Below are 17,252 nucleotides of genomic sequence, written 5' to 3' on the forward strand. Positions count from 1 at the left end.
GTTATTTCTGCTGGTATGTTTCCTAAAAGTGAGGCGTGTTGCTTTGAGCCCACAGTATTAATAGATAGGCTTTTCTGCATCTATTACCTGTTGTAACAGGACTCTGTCTATGTCTGTCTCCTTATCAGTGCCGTTATTACTGCAAGTTGGTAACTCTAATTGGCTTTTGTCTTTTCTCATCTTTACTTAAAATTCAAAAGAAAGGGCGTTTTCTTCTTTCTGTAAGAAGGAATTTAAATTATTATTTCTCTTTGCTTCGTATAATATAACCCTTTGGAGGCTTGAAACAGCAACCTTTCCTGGAGTTCAAATTCACAGTGGTCCATTGTGGAATATCAAATGAATACTGAATAATAGTTATTGATTTTTATTATTATTTTTAGGAATGGGAACATTTAACTTCATGCTTTGAAAAGTGGAATAAAATTCTAAATAATTTGCATGCAGTTTTTTTCAAACCGCTAAGTACAAAGTGATTGAGTCTAGATCCTGCCAGTTATGGCAGTCCCCCTTTTTAGAGTTTAAAAAGCTTAATATATGTGCATTCTTGTACATTCTAAATCTTGAAGTACTTTAGACATAACAAATGGATTTACAGACTATATATAGGTTCACTTACTTTGTCACTGAAGTGCAGCTACCTCAAGGATTGAGCACAGCAGCTGTTTAACAACCTAGAGAAACATTGCATGGCAGCTAAGAGCAAAAGCTGAAGAATACTGTGTCAAAATGAAGCTGCAAATGGAGCTGGAGGCAGCTGAGCAGCGTGTAGTCAGTTGAGTATGTTTGGCCAGTAGGCTGAGAATTGACCAGCAGACCTTAATGAAAGGTGTCACCCAGCTTTTAGGGGTCTTGCACCACCTGCAGTTCTTTTGGAGGTCAGCTCTTGGCTCTGTTTTAGAGTCTGCCTCAGTGTTCTTCATTTAGAGAAAGGCTCACTGGCCTCTCTGTGCTTTAGGTAGATCACTCTTTCAGAAGCCAGTACAGTAATGGCAAGATGGCTACACAGCAGTAGAAGGTTTTCTGCGTGCTGAGGATGTTGCCACTTTGTTAAGAGGGCTAAATTGGTATTAACCACTTCTGGAAGAAAATAAAGGCTCGTAGAGAAGAATTAATCTCTAATAGTAATTATAGGTCCTATGGACTTGATTGTTACATTGGGGATTGTTTTGCAAAGACTGGGGGAATTAATTCACCACCATTTTGGATTTTTTGTTATTTTGATGGCACAGTTAATGGAATTCCATTTTTGAACATAGGGGCATGAGCAATAGCTTCTGTAAGCTATTAAAGTAGCATTTGTTAAAACTGCTTCTAGGAGTTCTAGGAGTAGGATAGTAGTGATAACAGATATTATCATCAGGCTGGTGTTTTTTTTTTAATTTTATGAGCAGGTTATAAATAGCTTGTGCTAAGATAATTTGGGTGCTACATGAAACCTTCAGCATTATTTGACCTGTAGAACGTATTATATTTGATGTTGGACAAAACTGAAACATTCATGTTCTTTCTCATAAACCTTAAACTTCGAGTCTTTTTACGACCTGGCAGCTACCACTTCAGTTTTCTTGGTAACCGATTGAGATACTTTGGTAAAAATGCTTTTCTGCACTGTATATTATTTCATGTAGAGCATCAAAGTCTGCTTCTGATTTTCCATGAGCTAGATGGATTGACAGTTGTTAAACTTCTTGCTTGAAAAGGCATACATGCATTTGGTTACTCTGCCTTCATGATCTAGATGATTTTTGGAATGTCATGTTTCTGAATACCTACGTAGCAGAAGCAGTTAAGATGTACTTTTTTGTACTTCCACATGGATGAGAAAATGCTGCCATTTTGTCAGATTTTTATTTTATTGTTCACTGATGCTCTAATACCTCTGGTTAGATTTTTACATGGGTGATTTTGTTAAGTCAACTGAGAAGTTTCAGCTAGTGCATAATATAGAGAAGTACTGCATGGTAAGGATGGGAAGCCTAGTGTGTTCTTGCTGAAGACCACTCAAAAATACTTGCATAACAAAATAGTCTGTTGGCATGGAAAATTAGTTGTATAGGGTTTGGCTGGGTTCCTGCTATCACGGAAGGTTATCTAACCTAATTGCATCCAGCAAGCTTTTAGCATCATCTGTCTCTTCCCAATAGCAGAAAGAGTGATGCTCCAAATAATGAAATAGTTATGGTAAAAAAGAATTGTCTGCTCCTCTTGTTAGCTGTACTGTGGGAACAAAATTACACATTATTGGCTGCACAAATCTTTTAAAAAGAACCCAGCCCATCTCCCAAACTTTTTACCAAAAAAAATTGTTTGTAGTGCTCTCTTGTAGTCATGTAAACCTTAAGAAGAGAATTAATGGTTCTTGACTGAATGTATCCAGTGCATTACATTACAGTAAGTTATTGATGATCTAATGAAGATAATGTAATCTTGAAGCCTTGCAAACAAATGATGTAGTAAAGATGACATGCTTTTCCACAAACATTTTCCATTGCAGCCTTATACAGTGATGTGAAGATAAAATGGAGTGGATATATAAATTTGAATAAATTATAAGGTTGTAAGGAAAAGGTAGTGAAAAAAAATGTGTCTTTTCAGCAATCTGTAAAAGTAAAGGAAATACTAAACTTTCACAGCTGGCTGCATTTGAGAGAATAACTCTTGGTGTTTATGCAACCTTATTGCCAAGAGTCTTTATTTATTAGGAAGACGAAAAGTCATGATGAGCTTCCTTGTGGAAAACAGAAGGTGAACTGTAGTATCTCTGAATTGTTCCTTTGGTTGTCTTTGATTCAGGCACACTCTTAGCTACCTTGATGTGCACTGTGGACCTGCCCACTACATGAATACCTCTTGTTTGTGAGCAAAGGTTGCCATACCAGTATCTTGCTGTGCAGAACTGGATTGAGGTTTTTTATTATATAAGATTCAGGAAGGAGTCCTGAGAGTATGAAACAATAATGTTGATTCTTGAAATTGTATTTTGGAGTAAGTAAATTGTATTAGGTGCTCTTATGATCCTGTCTAGCTTATGAAGATAGCTAACTTATCAATGCAACTTTTTTTGGACCAGAAACTTTTGTAAGCTACAATTTTCTTATTACTTTTTCCAAATATGTTTATGGAATCCTCTGAGATCAGCTGCTCTGGGCATCCATGTACTAAAATGGAATGTCCTTTTCCGTGATTGATTGTTCATTCCCTGTAATCTGGGGACTTGGGATGCTGTATGATACTTTTAAGGTTAAAGTCATTTTTTATGCAGCCTTACTTAGTATAAGATTACATGATTGACATTTTTACAGTTTGCATGTATGAGCAGATTCCCTAGTATAAGGGAAGGGTCTAAGATCTAGGGCACTTTTTTTTAAAAAAAAAGAAAAAAAAAGAAAGAAAGAAAGACAGGGTTGATGTAAGGAATTACTACCACTCTGTTAGTTTTGTTGTTGTTTTTAAATAAAAACTCTTTCCAGATGCCAGGGAAGCTGAAGTTAACAGAAGGTTAAACATCTTGTTGCAGAGATGGAGGTGGATCACAAGTCCTCTCTGGCCTTGTCAAGCACTGAGGAACAATTTATTTTCTATTAGGGAATAGTACTATGGAAAAATCTTTTTTTTCTGTCACTGTTGTGAGAGTATATTCAGAATTTTTAACTTGGGTTCAGTGTTGGTGGTGGTGCCTAGGGTTTCTGTTTTCTCCAGAAGAGACAGAACTCACTGCAGAGTGTTCTTCACTATGAAAATAATGCCACCATTCTTCTTACTTACTTTGTAACTGCAGCACTTTCAGTCAAAACTAGACATTGCATAGGTTGTTACTGAAGGTTGACACCTGATACCTTTCCTCAGCCAATAGGTGATTTTTATTTAAACCAGTGTCTCTTTCAGCTTCAAGTAAAAACAATCGCTTTGAGAGGGTTACCCATTAGAGAAATCAGTTACTATCAGGTGCTGTGTGTCACTGGTTCCTTACACTGTGGAAACAATGTAACCCCTTGAAGACAATTGTATCTGGGGTATCTGTATTCTTAAAAATACAATCATTATAAGCTTTTTTAAAGCCACTATTCAAACAAACAGTTTTCATTTAATGGGGATACCTTTCATGGAAGTGTCCTTTCTTCATTTGTTTTACATAAAATTTATTTCTTGGGCTTCATCTAAGTGTCTGTAGTAGGTTAACTAACAATGGAAAGACCTGATAATAACCTGATAATTTCATCTGTGTGATGATAACTCTACTAGTTGTGGTCAACTTGGACTCCTTGCACTTGTGAGAAACAAGGAGACATCATGCAAATGATAAGTAAGGAAACTGGAAAAATGGCAGCTTACTGTTCTTCTCCAGCCCCACCCCATGCCAAGTGGCCAGATGATGATTTCCAGGGGTGTGATTATTACACAAAGACACATTAACATAAATGAACTACATATGGGAAGTTCTACTGATCATGAGGGTCTAGTTATGGTAAAATGTAATTATATGCATTTATGTTTTTCTTTTCTTGGATTAGGCTGTATCGCATGGGAAGCATCTATGGAAAATAACGTCCCTCATATCCTTAGTAGAAACAGTAAAATGTGACAATAAAGGGAGTGTGGGTTCTTATTATTAATGAGCTACAGAGCCGCCTCTGTTGCAGCTATTAAATTAATTCCAGTTCAGTTGCCTGCTTAGGAGTGTCCCATGAAAATGGTTAGATTATTTATGTCATTCACATCATTATTGCTAGAATTCTTTAATCTGTTTGTTTACTTTTTCATATGTTACCAAGTTTCTTCAGTAGCTCAGACAAACAATTTTGAAAACGTTTGAGGATCTGCAGAACAGCCTTTCCAGACTCTTATACTGTTATATACTTTTTTTTTTTCTTGAATGAAAATTCATTATTTTGGGGTTGTGTGGGGATTTAACACTCTCTTTTACTCCTGGAATGTGCACGTGCGCATTGAGTTGAGTTGACCTCACCAGTCAGACCTGTCAGCAGAATCAAAGCCTGAAGGGTTGAATGTTTGTCCACTCTGAGATAAACTGATTTTTTAATTTTTATTATATTTTGTGTGAATAATCTCATGGTTGGGATCCATCTTCCTGCTTGGGCGTGTGAACTGAAGAATGCAGGACAGAATCTGTTTTTTCAAAGCAGTTTACAAAATAGACATCAGCAGCAATCTGCTTTAGACGTGCATCTGGTTAAATATGGATAATTAAGAACACTATTAGATTGATAGGTGATACCAGAGATGTTTTTAAAAAAGATACCATTAAAAATGAATGCATCAAAACTAAAAGTATACATTGATGCCCATGGCACTTCTAGTGCTTAGAGATCCTCTCTGAGTTGTGAAGAAGACTGAAGATAACCTATTTTGCCCAGACAGAGGTATAGGAAAGCATAATGGGAATAAATTAGGCATAATATTGAGTACTTGCAGAAGGAGCACATAGCAATATAATAAACTGCTGGTGTTATGCATTGTACCTAAATTGCTAGCTTTGATTTCAGTCCTTGGGCAACAGACGAAGTTGTCTTAAATCATTGAGATGTGCCTTTGTACGCAGCTGTTCTTAGCGCTTACATCAGTGCTACCCACAGAAAAAGATACTTTCTCCTTTCTCCTGCATGACATGACATTTCTTTAGCATGAGAGAGCCATTCTACTATAGTATGTGAGAGCTGCTTCAGAGGTGTGAGATCAAGACGTGTGTTGATAAAGGTGATGTACACTGAGAAAGATAAATCCTAGTATAACCCTTTGGGGCCTGATCTGGTCAGAACAGGGAGATAAAGATCTTATTTAACAGAGGAGTCACCTGTGCACGTCTTGGCTTCAGAATAAGTTAAGCAAGTTAAATAAAGTGTATTGCAAGTCTGTTTACCATTCCATCTGAAACAGTAATTTTTTGCAGAGTCTTTCAGAATCATCAGGATTTGCTCACTTAAGTTGTTGGCACCATGGAGATGGGGGCTTCAGTCAATTTCTGATAATTCTGATCTAATAGCAAAATATTTCATGGTGCATAATGAATATTGATATTCATACAGGTATTCATACCAGTCTAGTTTTCTTTTTTTTTTTTTTTTTTTTTAACTTTTAAGAAAAATCAAGATCAGTGAGAAAGGACATTGTTCACAAGTCCTTTAGAATTTACTGGAATGCTAAATTTGCTTTGGACAAAGTAGTGTCTGCTGCAACAGCCATGTTTCTTGCTTCAGTTTATCACGGTAGATGAGCTCAAAGAGTAGTTTATTAAATGCTGAAAACTTAGGAGTGTGGAGAGGAAAAGTAGTTTTTCAAACTTCTTAACTCCCTGACCAAAAGCTGGAATTGAGGGAAAGAGAGCTGAGGGGCTCATTGAGTTCTGAGAAACAGAAATATGGTAATACAAAGCAGTATTCTCAGTTCCCTCTCAGCAAATCATTTTTTTGTTTTTATTCTCACTTGCATGCTTTTACATCTAAAACATATTTAGATAAGCTTATTTGTTTGTGTATCTAGCCTATTTATAGTGTTGTTTATTTACTAATAAAACAGTTTCTAAATGCTGTACTTGTGTTTCTTGAATGATAATCAAGATTCGGCTAAAAAAAGAACATTTCACGAATATTAGTAAATTATTTTAGAAGAAAGTAACGCAACGTAACCCATTTCTTAACAAATCACAATTCAAATAAATGAGTATAAACCAATTTGCTCACAAGAATTATGTTTTCTTATCATTGTTATAGTCTTCACATAAAGTATATAAAATGTTTCATCTTAGGAGAAAAACAATCATTATTTTAGATTTTTGTATGGAAATACATGAAATTGCTTGATAGGTCAAAGAATTCTATTCAGTGATGAGAGTTCCAATGTGCATGGTTATTTCCTCTGTTTTGAATAAGTAATGTTAGTTAACTGCTGAGTGCTCCTCATTCAATGAGTAGATCAGTCAGTTCTCTAAAAGAAGACACAGCTCTGGATCTGTATTAGGTTCTTCTGTAAAAGTAGAGATAGACTGCGAATACTTTCCATGGTTCTTCTATTTCTGCAGCAGGGGAACAGCTTTGCTTTGCAGAGGTGGTTTGCAATTTAATGTGGTTTCACTGAGCCTTTTCTACAAACTGCTTCTTACTGTCCACTTCAGATTGTCAAGGATCATGTAATTCCAGAAATCCAGAAATTAATGAGTTTGAAAGTGATTGTTTTAGTCTTAAAAAACATCAGCATGGGTTTTTTTTCCTGTACACCAAGGAGAAGATGTGTTTTAAGAGTGTATTTGCTTGCTTATTATTTTAAACAGCAAATTATTTTGAGTGGGCAAATACTTGATCAAAGGCTCTTTTAAAAAAAAAAAAAGATAATTTGGGGATCAGCTTCTCTGGAGCAGTGTTCAGTGCATCTGTATGGATGCAGTTGCATGTTTTTGAACAGGAGAGTCCTGTTCTGGAGTAATATATGTCTCTTTCATCAGCTGTTCAGTAGAGCTCATATTTTCATTTGATGTGAAAAACTTCAAGTCTTAACCTTGTTGCTGTAGATGACAGCTTGAAGGATTTTTTGTACAATCCCCATCTGAAAGTGTAGGATGAATTTTCATGCTCCAGACTGGTTAATCTGCAAATCCCATGGTTATGCAATACTGCTACTTCCAGAAGGCCAGAAGGAGAACACCAATACTCAGCAGCCTCTCCACCTCTATGAGCTGTATTGCAGATTGCACTCTTAATTTTTTTAAGGTTTCTTTCTTCTTATTTAGAATGCAGTTTTTATTTGGATAAAACCAAATCTTGTATTTCAAACTAGAAACATAAGATTACAGATGTTTGTATGCATATGGCAGTGAATGTCCTCAGTTCTCTTCTGCATATATGAGCTACCCATAAACTCCCAAGATAAAATAATTACGGGGTATGTTGCATAGGTTCAACAGATGGGTTGCATCTTGAGGCTGATGGTATTCTGCAAGCCTGTTATATAAGGATGCTTGTGTGTTCAAAGTCTGTTGGGACAGAGCTTGCGACTTGGAAGGTTCAGTTATAAAAATCATAGAATCATTTAGGTTGGAAAGGACCCTTAGGATCAACCATCTACCTGGCCTACCAATCACCAAGCCATACTTTAAATACCTCTGGTTGGAGCCGTGTTGCCAGCATGAATGGTCTTGGCACATCAGCTGCATCTTCAGTATTGTAGGTAGTGAGTTGTCCCAGCTCAAAACTGACTTGGCGAATGTTAAAAACCAAGTGGTATAGAAAGTGATAGTTAAATACTTGAGCTTACTGGTCAGATCTGTTTCGTTTAGAATGGAAGAATTGACCAAAGATGCCACCTTGATTACTTTGGAAGATCATCACCTCATGTGATCTTATTTATCAATCCATTAAACATTCTGTATGAAAACCAGCTATTATTAAAAATTTCATTATCCACTAAGGGCTGTTTCTGGACTTCTCAAAAGTTGTAAAAATACGTACATATAAATGCAATTTTTAAAAGCTTATGTTTATTGTTTGCTATTTCATTTCTATAAATGTATGATCTGTGTTCAGAGACATGTGTAGGCATACATATGTAGTGCATAGACCTGTATGCATATACACATAGACCAACATGTGTGCAAAGTCTTTTTAGCTTGAGTCTGTGTAGTCTGATTGGTTACTGTTACAGTGTTCTTAAAAAAAAAAACATTATCAGAGCAGATAATGTAGACTCTGCCTTTAAATTTCAAGTGTTTGATTCTTTTGTATAATTGTATGAAGTTTTATTAACAAAAAATTAGCATCTTGATGCTGAAAATTTCAGACTATAGAACACATCAGAATGAAATTTGTATATGGTGTGTGCAAGTCATTTCCAATTATTCAAGACTTCTGTCCTCACATCCAGGACTCATTGGGCTGCTCAGATGAGCTTGAGTAAGGGAAGAAAGGCAAAGCCCAAGACCCTCAAGCAGGAGGACATATTGTTTTCTTTTGTCAACAGCAGCTTATTTGGCTTGTTCCCATCAACTGCAGCATGGTTTGCTATTTTGCCTTGTGCCAGCTGTTGACCACACAGGAAGGCCATTTAATTTGGTGGGTTGGTTTTCTCCAGATTAGGTAAGAAGTAATTTTTTGCTAGATTCGTGAATTGAATTTGATTTGCCACATACTCAGCTGAGACCAGGAATAGAGGATAGGGTTAGATACCTATCAAGATGAGAATTTTTTAGTTGAGTACAGGTGACGCTCAGTGCTTTTGTTCAAAAAGCATCCTATCTCTGGAAAAGTATCAATGCTTATTTTGTGTCCTTGCTTACACTGACAGCTTTAAGAAGAGGTAATCAACCACCACTAGTTTTCCAGCAGATTCATTTTTGCATTCCTCCAGAACTTGGCAGAGCTCTGTATTATCTAGCCTGCTGTCACTTGTTCTGCATTTTGTGTATCTGTTCCATGGGCCTTCCTATCTGAATCTGAAATATCATCTTACAAATCCTCAGCAGAGCAGTTCTGGCTTAGGACTCTCTCGAGTTTCAGATAACTCATTCAGCTTTCCTTATGGCCAAAAAAAATTGCTGTTACATTTGTTTCCTTTTCTATTTTAGTGACTTGTAAATCTCATTAACAGGCAGCTATGTTATATCCAGATTTTGTGAATGAAGCATAGAATCACAGAATGGCTTGTGTTAGAAGGGACCATGAGGATCATGAAGCTCCAGCCCCACTGCCTCAGGCAGGGCTATCAACTTAAACAGTTTAATACTAGACCAGGCTGCCCAGAGCCCCATCCAATCTGGCCTTAAACACCTCTAGGGATGGGGCATCCACAACCTCTCTGGGCAGCCTGTTCCAGCACCTCATCACTCTCATAGTAAAGAACTTCTCCCTGACATCCAACCTAAATCTTCCCTCTTTCAACTTAAACCCATTTCACCTTGTCCTGCCATTATCTGCCCTATCTATTAAATAAAAACATTTAGAAATAATAATCTTAAGAATCATGCTTGGAGGTATTCTGTTAACAGCATTATTCAGTCTGGTGTCCCTTGTCAGCAGGAGTTCTCATCTTTGTTCACCCAGCTCCTTACCCATTTTATTCTTACGCTGGAATTTCAATCTAGAGTTTTTGTGATGCTGATTTTGTAATCTGTAACATTCTAATTACTAAACAGTACTTAAACCAGCACAAGTTCTTGTCGTTTCAGTTACTTAATGGGGAAAAAATAAATCTGGTAATATCCAAGAATATTCAGTCTTTTTTCATGCTTTTTTTTCTATTGACCTCCATACTTCATGGGCTGTTTTCTAAGGGAACATTTACCTTCACAGGTTGGTAGTACCTAAAGGCTGTGTCAGCTTGGTGTGTTGCAGCCGGGCTCTTTCTACAAGAGAATACACTGGGTGTGTAAAACATAGTCTAATGCTTCAGTTTATTGCTGTGAAATCACCGTGGCATGGATAGCATTTGGATACATAAACATCCACAGTGCTGAGCTGTGCCCTCTTTTTGAAAATAGAAATTGCTGCACATAAGAGAGATGATGGAAAATGTGTACAGTCTATACAATCTTCCAGAAGTAGATTGAGACCAGTGGCACTTCCCCGAAAAAATAAATTACCCAAAATTTGCAGCACATTCATATTCAATTTCATCACAGCAGATGCTCATTAGTATGTTGTTATTAATTGGTATTCACTTTAGGTTTTGTTTAAAATGAAGATAATAATTAGGTTTTAATTACTGCATCTTTCTAAGGGGGAGGGGAGGAAATGCCTCTCAAGGCACTGAAGTATTTCCTGTATGCTTCTCTCCACTACATGCAAGCCTCGAAAGTCTTTGAAACACATTTTTCTACCAAGAGACTTCTTTTCCATTTCTTTTTCATTCTTTCCTATTTTTTAAGTATTAAGAACTAGCCCTAAGTGGTTTGTTTGGACACGGTGAATCATATCATAATAGCAAGAGCCATAGTTCTTTCTAATCAAATTACCAAAAAGACTTTGCAAAAGTAACTCTCTCAAGCAGCTGATTAATGAAGTGTTGCCACTGTTTTGTATTATAATTAATTGAAGTAATACAAATAAATTCTGTAGCCTGTGGAAATTATCTCCCATGCAAAGCAATCTGATAGAGTTAGCAAACTGCAGTGAGAGATGTTTTTTTATTTCTTGTTGCCTTCATCATCCTTAAAAGCCATTGGTGGCACAACTGAAAACAGTGGTTGATGGAGTACAAAGTCACAACAGCTCAGAGAGGGCCTGCAGAAATTAGAGTGAATCCATTACAGAGGACAGCAAAAGTGCAAAAAACAAATCAGAAAATAATGTAAAGGTCGTGGGTGTGAGGGGACCATGGAGAACTATAGGAATGCGAGAGATACCAAAGCACGACTGGGAGACTTAACCTGAGTTTAAAGGAATATGGGTCATCTAAAAGGCATTGACTATCACATCTTTCTTTGGTAAATATAGGAACTGACAGCAGTTCGAAGAAAATTGTTCTAAGTAGTAGTATTTAGCTTTCTGGCCTGTTCAAAAGTATGTCTTAAGACGTGGAACATTTACGCTCCATTTAAAGTGTGTTTGCTAGAATAACACTGTGTTTGGGTAAGCAAAACATCAGAACTAGAATTGTTAGTTCAGTCTTCTGCATTTTAGCTGTTGTGAATTTTCATCAACTTCTTTTTGGGGTTGCTTTTCTCTTTTTTATTTCCTTGGACCTTTCTTAACTGGATTTTCTAGGTCACTGCCTTTAGTTATTGAAAAGACTTTGAAAGATGGTGTGTTAGCTGCTCAGGCTCCTGTGTTACTAAAATGAAGGAGAATTAGGCACCTCACTTTTGAAGTTCTTTGGGATGGAATCTTAATCAGCCAGCACTGAGGGAGAAGCCTTCTAAGTTCATCGCCTATATACAGCTGCCAGCAATGTTCCTTCCACAAGAGAAGTGCTAATAAGAGACAGAGCATGTTAACTTCTCCCTTTAAGCCAGTGATGAGGAAGGATGCTCGGCAGTGATGAAATCCATCTCGTTCCCTTGCTTTCAGAAAGTCAGATAAGCTTTGGTATTCAGAAGTTGGAGTAAGGTTGGCCAATGGAAATTTTCCCACACTGTGCAAAATTAGGCAAACCAAGCTTGATCCTCTGTTCTTGCCAGAAGGGCTGTAAATGCCCTGTTCTCTGATTACATTTATGAAATTAGGGAGTTTAGGCCATTCACTGCTCGAATTTTGGCCTTCAGAGAGAAGTGGAGCAAGTATACAGCGCAGCCTTGCTCTGGAGCTGAATTCTTAGGAGCCTGTGAGATAGAGGATGAGACAGACCTACCTTTCAGTGTTTTGTTCAAACATCACCAGTTACAGGATAAATGCTAAGCTATTCATTGCTATCAAGACTGAGTGGATTCAGATGTATAGAGGCACAGCTGACCAGCAATACAAATATGTTACGGCCTTCATTCCTGATGTGTGCTGTAGTGAACATTTGCTGGTTTATATGTCAGCTGAGCAAGATTTTTCTTTCTTTAGGACTAAGCATTTGGGGCCCTATTATTATTGTCTTTATTCAGGAAAATTTGTTTTGCTGATGTTTCTAATGTACCGATTCTATTAAGACACCATCATTTTCTTACTAGATAATCTCAGATTCTTCCTTGGAGGGCAGGTTAGGGTTTTGCAATTGTCATTTCAAACCCAGATTTCTTCAGATGATTACCTGTTGGCCAAACACAATGATTTTTTATTTTTTTTCTCATCTGTTACTTTTCTAATACAAATGTAATTTTTCTGTCATAGGAATGAGTAACGGTGATTGCAAACTATGTGACTTTGGTTCCTGTATCTGCTTATTGCTATTTTAAATACAAGAAAAAAAAAAAGTTGTTTGGTTGCTTTGGTACAGAGTGTTCTTTCCATGAATGGAAGCTGTCAAAGAGGCAGGCCCTCCTGAATTCAGTTCTTAATGAAATCAAGAAATCAAACATCACGGAACAATAAGAACTTCAAAATAAGGTTTTATTTTCTTGTACTCACCATTCAGTCTTTTATGGTAAAAGAGAATACATAAATGATACAAAATTTGAGAAGATCATATGCTAACTTAAGGGCTGTCAAGTTTTCTTTGCACAGAAATTTACTGTTAAGTGTAAAGTTGGGTTTGAAGTTTTAGGATTAGAGTTTTTTCTTTTCTTTAAGCTTACAGGTCATCAGAAATTAAAGAAATACACGAAGTGACGATAGAAGTAATTTCTAATGCTCTTTTAAATTTAAGTCACCTGTTCTTTAGCTTCATAAATATACCATAATATTCACTGTTGCATGAAAAAAAACCTTTTCTTTTCCACTAGATATCTGATTTTAAAATGTGTCAGGAACCTAAAGGCAAGGGAGTATTAGCACGTTCTCAATTAAAAAAAAAATGTTAAATCAAGTTAAAATAATAAATTGTTTATGTATATGTGTATGTCTGCCTGTATAAACTATTGCATACCGATTTTTGTATTTTCTTTATCCATTTAAGCAGTGACTTTCAATTAGCCTGCCTACTAATATCAGGTCACTAAACTCTATAGCTGATGCTTTATTCTTTCGTGTGGGTTGTCATTCGTTTGCTTCAGTTGGCTGGCAAAGGTTGTTGTATATCCATTACCAGCAACACAGCACTTTGCATTTCTGAATTGACAAGCAGCTATATTGACCTAGCGCTTATTATGGGTCAACAGCTGCGTTAACCGACGGAAGGACTGAGGGGCAATTAAAATGAATTGGCAAAAATATATCTTCCTAATTTACTCCAATTTGTTATTTATGCTAACATTGTATGGCTTCTATGGTGACACTAAACAGAATGGACCCAATAATGGCAATTAACATAAAAATATAATGGCTAATCAAATTGACAGCAACTGTTTCTCATCATCTCGACACACAATACATTATCAAAACAAACTATTATGAAGGAGGTAATTTCAGTGTTCTATTCAACCTGCTTCATGTGTGCAGTCAGGGAGATGTGTACCAGCAATTACAGCTGAATCTAAAAAACTAAACAAATAACTTAATCGCTGTCGTCCTCCTTTTTTCTTCTTCAGGAAGCAGTAATCAGGATTTACTAAAAATAACTGGTGTATAATAGTATAATGATGATGCATATCGTAGAATAGCTAATAAGGAATAAAATAAGCTTCTGTGTGTCTTTTTTTAAAATAGGTTTACATGAATTGGAAAAAAAAGTGTAATGTTAAAATATATAAAGAAATAACAAAGCAGTGGTAATGGTTGTCAAATGTCTCAACATGAGTTGCTTTGTAGTTATAGATACTTTATAACCTGTCAGTAGAAGTGCAAAATTAGCTGAATTTAGTAACTAAAATTGGCATGATTGGGTAGAAAATTAAAAAGCTAAGTGAAAGCAGAATTCCAATAAACAGAAATAGTTTGCCAGTTGCTGTTCCTCTCTGTTTTCAGTCTCATATTCCATGTGGTATACTGAGTGTAACATCAGTTTAACCTGTGGTGGCTAGGTGTTTGTTGATTTTGTGGGTCATCAAGAAAGTCTTCAAGAATTCATATCTATATAAATACTGAATGGTGCTTCCACGTTTGATGCAGCTATAGTTATTTCATTCTTAAAGACTTTTGTGATGCACAAGTCTTCAAACCATTGTTGGTCAATATTTCAACACCAGTATCTTAAATAGCAGGGACTGGAATGTGGTTTTGTTAAACGAGAGTTCAAGAAAAATGTATTTAAAGGGCCTGTTTGTGGGCAAGGTAGATCTCATGTCTGTTTGAGCAACCTCCTAATGCACAGCAGCAGTGACATGAATGCATACAGATGTACGTTCGAAGTAGAGAAATAATGCAGAGGCTTGACATCACTGACGTTCAGAGCGTTTAATTGAATATGATATTCCACATGTACACACTTGCAGATTTTTGAACTGAAGGTGTGATTATTAACATGCAGTAGCCCTCCACAGATGTGTAGAGCAAGGTGATGACATAGCTGCAAAGGTGTATATGCACCTGTTCTTATTTGAATTTTTCATTATTTATGTAACTACAGCTGTGTGTGTGAATGGAGAGGGAGGGAACACAGCCAAACACCTGTATTCATCAAAAATATACATTAAAGCTTTTCCTTTTTCAGGATTATTGCATTATACAATGTACTAAAGCAATAACGTCATTATATTGTGCCATCTTCCTTATAACTTTTATTTTGGTCCCAAAGCGTGATACTGGTATTTGTGTCTATAAGAATAGGTAATTGTGATTTTTATGTTCATAAGAATTGATAAGTTTAGTATGATTTATATAAATGATTTCAGTTGTGAGGAAAAAAGGTACAGAGTCATAGTAAAAATATTTTTTTTGTAATAGTAATAATAGTGTTATAGTAGTACAGTATTACAGTATTAATAGTACTACATGAGCAGAATATATCTTTTAGAAAAGTACAGAAAGAATCACCTCTTGATAACAGAGAGAAATAGATACAGGAGACACACTTATCACTGGGGTTTGTAATTTGTACCTTTTTATTTTGCAGTATTCTGATAAGGCCCTGTACACTCAGCTGTGCTTTTACCGGTACATTTTTGATGTGGAGTATGCAGTGGATAAAGTGATTACTGAAGAGGATAAAGGTGAGTTTAAATTATTAATTAATTAAATGTAGCTCAAAAGCAGCTAACATTCTAGAAACTACAGCTATACATTCTAGAAACTGGAGCTATCCATTTGTACTCTCCAAATCCGAGCTACTAGACTGTAATGTAGAAGAGAAAATAGAAGAAAGTAGGATTGTGGGAATCATTTGTAAGAGAAGCGTGGTGTGTTGGAATAACAGATTCAAGATTATATGTCTTTGTTCTTTTGGAGCAATTGCACTTTCAAAAGGGTTCTTTGCCTGAAAGTTATGCCATTAGAGAAATCTCTGTGCATGTAGTTTGAAGGATATATCAACTTCAGTAAATAGATTAATTAAAACTATACAGTTTCTAAAAGAAGCCAATTAAAACATGTTCAGGTATAATATAAGACTGTTTTTAACAGGGTTGAAAATGATGGCTCAAGAAAGCAGCAATGTTGATTACCTACAAGGCTCTGTTAAGTACAAAATTTATGCTGATGTTAGGAAAACTTTTTCCTCTTGTCGTCTTCCAGTAACCATAATATTTGTGAGGTAAAACATCTCTAAGCTATAATGGAGCTTTGCATTTTGTGTGGCTAAGTGCACAGAAGAGCACCTCTGGTACTAATATGTGGCTGATGTAGAATTCTGAACAAAGCTGAGCTATGAGCCCACCTATAAGGTATACTGTTAATAGAGAGCCTTCCACTGTGCTTTTGGTGGTGCCGATTAAGAGAAAGTACTTCCTCTGTAGTCATCTTTTCTGATTGCTGTTCTACTGTAGAAATCTTTCCCCTTCCCTTAGTCACCAGCTAAGTTTCTGGGTGATAGAAGTAGACTAAATAAAGTCATTCTTTCTAAATGTAATTTTGATGATCTTTACATGAAAAGCAAAGCAGCTTTAATGTCTTAGCTTAAAAAATGCTCAATTAAGCAAATTACCTGATTCTGGTCTGTTTCTTTTAGAGATTCCTATTTTCTTTCTTAATCCCACTTAAGACAAGAAAGCCACTCTGTGGGATCATCTCAGTCTAATACAACTTTGTAGATGTACTGAAGGAATGTTATGTAGTGGTAGCTAATACTAGCTGAAACTCAGTAACTTGGCGTGTATCTGCCTAATATCAGGATATAAGAGTAGATGCATCTTCAGGGGTGATCTTGTCCATCCCCTTCTAGAGCAGACCATTGCATCTTATGGAGGTTTCATTTTGAAGCCTGTAGATGGTTCTACACCTTTCACTGTTGTTCAGAATGTATTTCAGACACTCATCCTGTGGTTCCTGAAAATTCACTATCATTTTCCCATTCTGATTTGTTCAACTTGTGTTTGTCCATTTACTGAATATTTTCCCTCCCTGATGTTCTCTGCTATGCTTCTAGAAACTGTGGTAGCATCTCTGTTTTGTTTTAAATTAATGAACTTATAGATTCCACTAGTAAGAACAGCCCTGTACTGCATAATCCTTCTTCCTAGTCTTTTAATCTTTTCTAGGTTGGATTCATCTTTCAGTGTGAGGAACTAGAATTTACCTGGTGTTCTGGATGGTTTCTGTCCAGTGTCTTGTATACTGCTACGTTTGACAGAAGTACATCTACTGATGCTTTCCAGTGTAGCTCATAGTTCATAGCTGCATTGTATCATTAAC

General features: G+C 36.3%; 1 protein-coding gene across 1 annotated transcript in view; it reads left to right on the plus strand.

Annotated features, from left to right (window-relative positions):
• The window catches only part of POLA1 (DNA polymerase alpha 1, catalytic subunit), a 191,913-nt gene that overhangs the window by 134,383 nt on the left and 40,278 nt on the right, over window positions 1-17,252 (plus strand). The window contains exon 36 of the mRNA XM_052674325.1: window positions 15,520-15,616. Within this exon, the coding sequence (XP_052530285.1) occupies window positions 15,520-15,616 (97 nt within the window). The remainder of the gene's footprint in view (window positions 1-15,519; window positions 15,617-17,252) is intronic.

The sequence above is a fragment of the Tympanuchus pallidicinctus genome, unplaced genomic scaffold, assembly GCF_026119805.1.
Source record: "Tympanuchus pallidicinctus isolate F22 unplaced genomic scaffold, pur_lepc_1.0 scaffold14, whole genome shotgun sequence".
In the NCBI taxonomy this organism is placed as follows: Eukaryota; Metazoa; Chordata; class Aves; order Galliformes; family Phasianidae; genus Tympanuchus; species Tympanuchus pallidicinctus.